The sequence below is a fragment of the Nannospalax galili genome, unplaced genomic scaffold (assembly GCF_000622305.1).
Source record: "Nannospalax galili isolate Female #2095 unplaced genomic scaffold, S.galili_v1.0 scaffold1368, whole genome shotgun sequence".
NCBI lineage: Eukaryota > Metazoa > Chordata > Mammalia > Rodentia > Spalacidae > Nannospalax > Nannospalax galili.
Window position 1 is genome coordinate 723629 of NW_008358007.1, and position 3306 is coordinate 726934.

Here is a 3306-nt window from a genome sequence, read left to right on the forward strand (position 1 = left end):
CAGCTTACAATTGCCTGTAACCCCAGCTCCAGGGAATGTGCAGCCTTCTTCTGGCCTCTGTGAGACACACACACACACACACACACACACACACACACACACACCCCATACATATAAATGCATTTCTTAGTATAATAAATGTCGATGTGGTCCCTCTCTTAATTCCCTGGGAAGCGATGTTTATTCTCTGAATTTGCAGGTGGTCCCATTCTTTCTATACACTGGAGTCATCAGCTGTGGAGCCAATCTCATGAACATGAGGTTCTTTCTTAGCCAGTTTCCAACAGATGTGGGGGTGATAAAGTCACTACAGGCTCAAAGCACTGCGAACATCCTTATACTACTTTTTACTACTATGCCTTTGAAAGACAGTTGTTACTAATTGTTTTTTCTCTCCACAGATGGAGAAGGCATTTGAGGTGACTAACATGACCAGGGTCCAGCAATTCATCTTGCTGGGCTTGTCAACAAGGCTGGGGCTAAGGGACGTCCTGTTTGCTGTCTTCTTGACTCTCTACTTGCTGACACTCTTAGAGAATACATTGATCATCTACCTCATCTGCAGTCACAACGAACTCCACAAGCCCATGTACTTCTTCCTGGGAAACCTCAGCTGCCTGGAGATGTGCTATGTGTCAGTCACCATGCCAACCCTGCTCGTGGGGCTGTGGATGGGGCCTTACCGTATTTCCTTCACACTCTGCATGACCCAACTTTTCTTCTTCATAGTCCTCATCTGCACAGAGTGCACCCTCCTGGCCTCCATGGCCTATGACCGCTTTGTGGCCATCTGTCACCCACTGCACTACCCAGTGCTCATGCGGCCCCAGGTCTGCCTGGGCTTAGCTTTGTCTTCCTGGCTGGGTGGACTGGTGGTCTCAGTGGCCAAAACCACATGCATTGCCAGCCTGTCCTACTGTGGCCCCAATGTCCTCAACCAATTTTTCTGTGATGTTTCCCCTCTGCTCAACCTGTCCTGCACCCACGTGGCCCTCACAGAGCTGGTGGACTTCATCTCGGCCATCGTCATCTTCTGTGGAACACTCCTGGTGTCCTTGGCCTCCTATACAGCCATTGGGATGACTGTGCTCCGTATGCCGTCAGCCGCTGCCCGCCACAAAGCCTTCTCCACCTGTGCCTCCCACCTGGTGGTGGTCGGCATCTTCTACTCCGCGGCTCTCTTCATCTACTGCCGCCCCAGCCGCATCAAGTCCATGGACCTCAACAAAGTACTGTCTGTCATCTACACGGTGGTCACACCCCTGTGTAACCCCATCATCTACTGTCTGAGGAACAGGGAGGTTCATGCTGTGCTGCAGAAGACCCTCCACTGGCCTTGACCACCATCTTCATGCCCTGGTTTCTCACATCCTGAATCACACATTCCTTGAGAGCTGGGGGATGTAGCTCAGTGGTAGACATCCACTGTAATATACAAAGGGCTTAAATTTGATCCCCAAACACAACACAGAAAAAGAACTACAAATACTTCCAGGCACCAAAACACCATAATAACCTTAAACCCCACAGAAAAATAGAGTAAAACATTTTCCATATAATACACAGTGGTGACATACCAAGCACCAAGTAAATCTGAACTAACCAAGAGAGAAATAGGCAAAATCTACTAGAAAACAAGTCAAAGAAAATGATCTGTAAGTGGCTGGTGATCTACCCACTTGTCATAACTCACGAAATGTAACTGACCAATTCCATCATTTTTTTATTCTTGGAAGATTGATAGATATTTACCTACTGTGCCTATGCATTCTGGAAAATACAGATACATGTATAAGAATGTTTGCTTCATTGTAGTGAAACAGATACAACCTAATTGTCTAATGGTGGGTGGTTTAAATAAATTAATTGTGATATAACAGTCCGCTCTTAAACAAAAATAGATTTTTATGTTATGGTGGATATTCATGTTAAATTTAAAAATCAGTAACGGGGAGGTTGAAGAGATGGCTCAGTGGTTAAGAGCACTGACTGCTCTTGCAGAGGACCTGGGTTTGGTCCCTAGCACCCACATGGGAGCTAGCAACTATCTGTAACTCCAGTTCCAGGGTATCTTCTGACCTCAGCGGACATTTCATGACATGGGTGCACTTACATACATGCAGGCAATACACTCATACACATAAAATAAAATAAAAATAATAACTAAAATATTTTTAAAATAAAGTAAGGGACTGGAGACAGGTAAGAATGCTTGCTGTTCTTGCAGAGGACATGAGTTTAGTTCCCAGTACACACAATAAGGCAGCTAACAACCACCTGTAACTCCAGCTTCAGGACCCTAGGGGCACCATCACACACATGTACATACTGCCCATACACAGACACATAAACAAACAATAAGGATAGAAGTAGAATGATTGTTAAAATTATTCTTTTTTACTCATGTTTATTAAAATGTTTCTGCGTGGTAAAAGAACAAATGCCTACAATGAAAAGACATCCTAGAAAATAGAACTAGGTTGTGTGTGTCAATTTGTAGTTTGCTTGTTGTCCAAATTTACTTAATAGCAACAAACCTGGGTGTAACCTTTAGAATGTTCTACTTATTAGCAAGTCTGGGGCTGGAGAGATTAAGTCTGGGTCAGAGGTTAACAGCTTGTATGCTCTCACAGAGGACCTGAGTTTAGCTCCTAGCACTCACAGACTCCTCACAACTGCCTACAACTCCAGCTCCAGGGGATCCAATGCCCTCTTCTGGCCTCCACAGGAACTGTACTCACATGACACACATTCACAGAGACACATACACAGAAATTTTTAAAAAATAGGTTCTTGATAAAAAGCTCATGTCATCTGCAAACAAGGATCACTTTATTTCTTCCTTTAAATTTGGGTGCTTTTCATTTATTCTTGTCTAATTGCCCTTGCTATGTTCTCAGTATGGAGCTCAATAGAAGTGTCTACAGGGGACATGCTTACAGAAGATCAGATTTCAGAGGAGAAGATTGGGGTGGGTGGTTCTCTATCTATTATGGTGGACAGAAAGCCAATTATCAGAGTAAAAATAACAGTTCAAGAAATGTATTTCTTCTACCCCTGCTTACCTGAGAGTTTTCGTCAAGATAGGATACTGAAATCTGTCAAGTGCTTCTTCTTTGCTGAGATGGTAAGGTACTCTTTAGCTTTATTTTGTTAATACAGTCTACAACATTAATTGCTTTGTAAACTAAACTTGTATCCCAGGGATGAGTCTCATTTTTGTCACAATGCATAATCTTTTTGATGTGAAGATACACTTGGTTTGCTAGTATTTTATTAATGGTCTTTGTGTCTAAGTTCAAGGAT

General features: G+C 43.4%; 1 protein-coding gene across 1 annotated transcript; it reads left to right on the forward strand.

The window, feature by feature from the left end:
• The first annotated feature begins 334 nt into the window (after positions 1-334).
• Positions 335-1425, forward strand: LOC103752351 (olfactory receptor 5-like). The gene has a single exon (XM_008856079.2). It carries the CDS (start codon positions 402-404, stop codon positions 1338-1340), a length of 939 nt encoding a protein of 312 aa, XP_008854301.1. The 5' UTR covers positions 335-401; the 3' UTR covers positions 1341-1425.
• The last annotated feature ends 1881 nt before the right edge of the window (positions 1426-3306 follow it).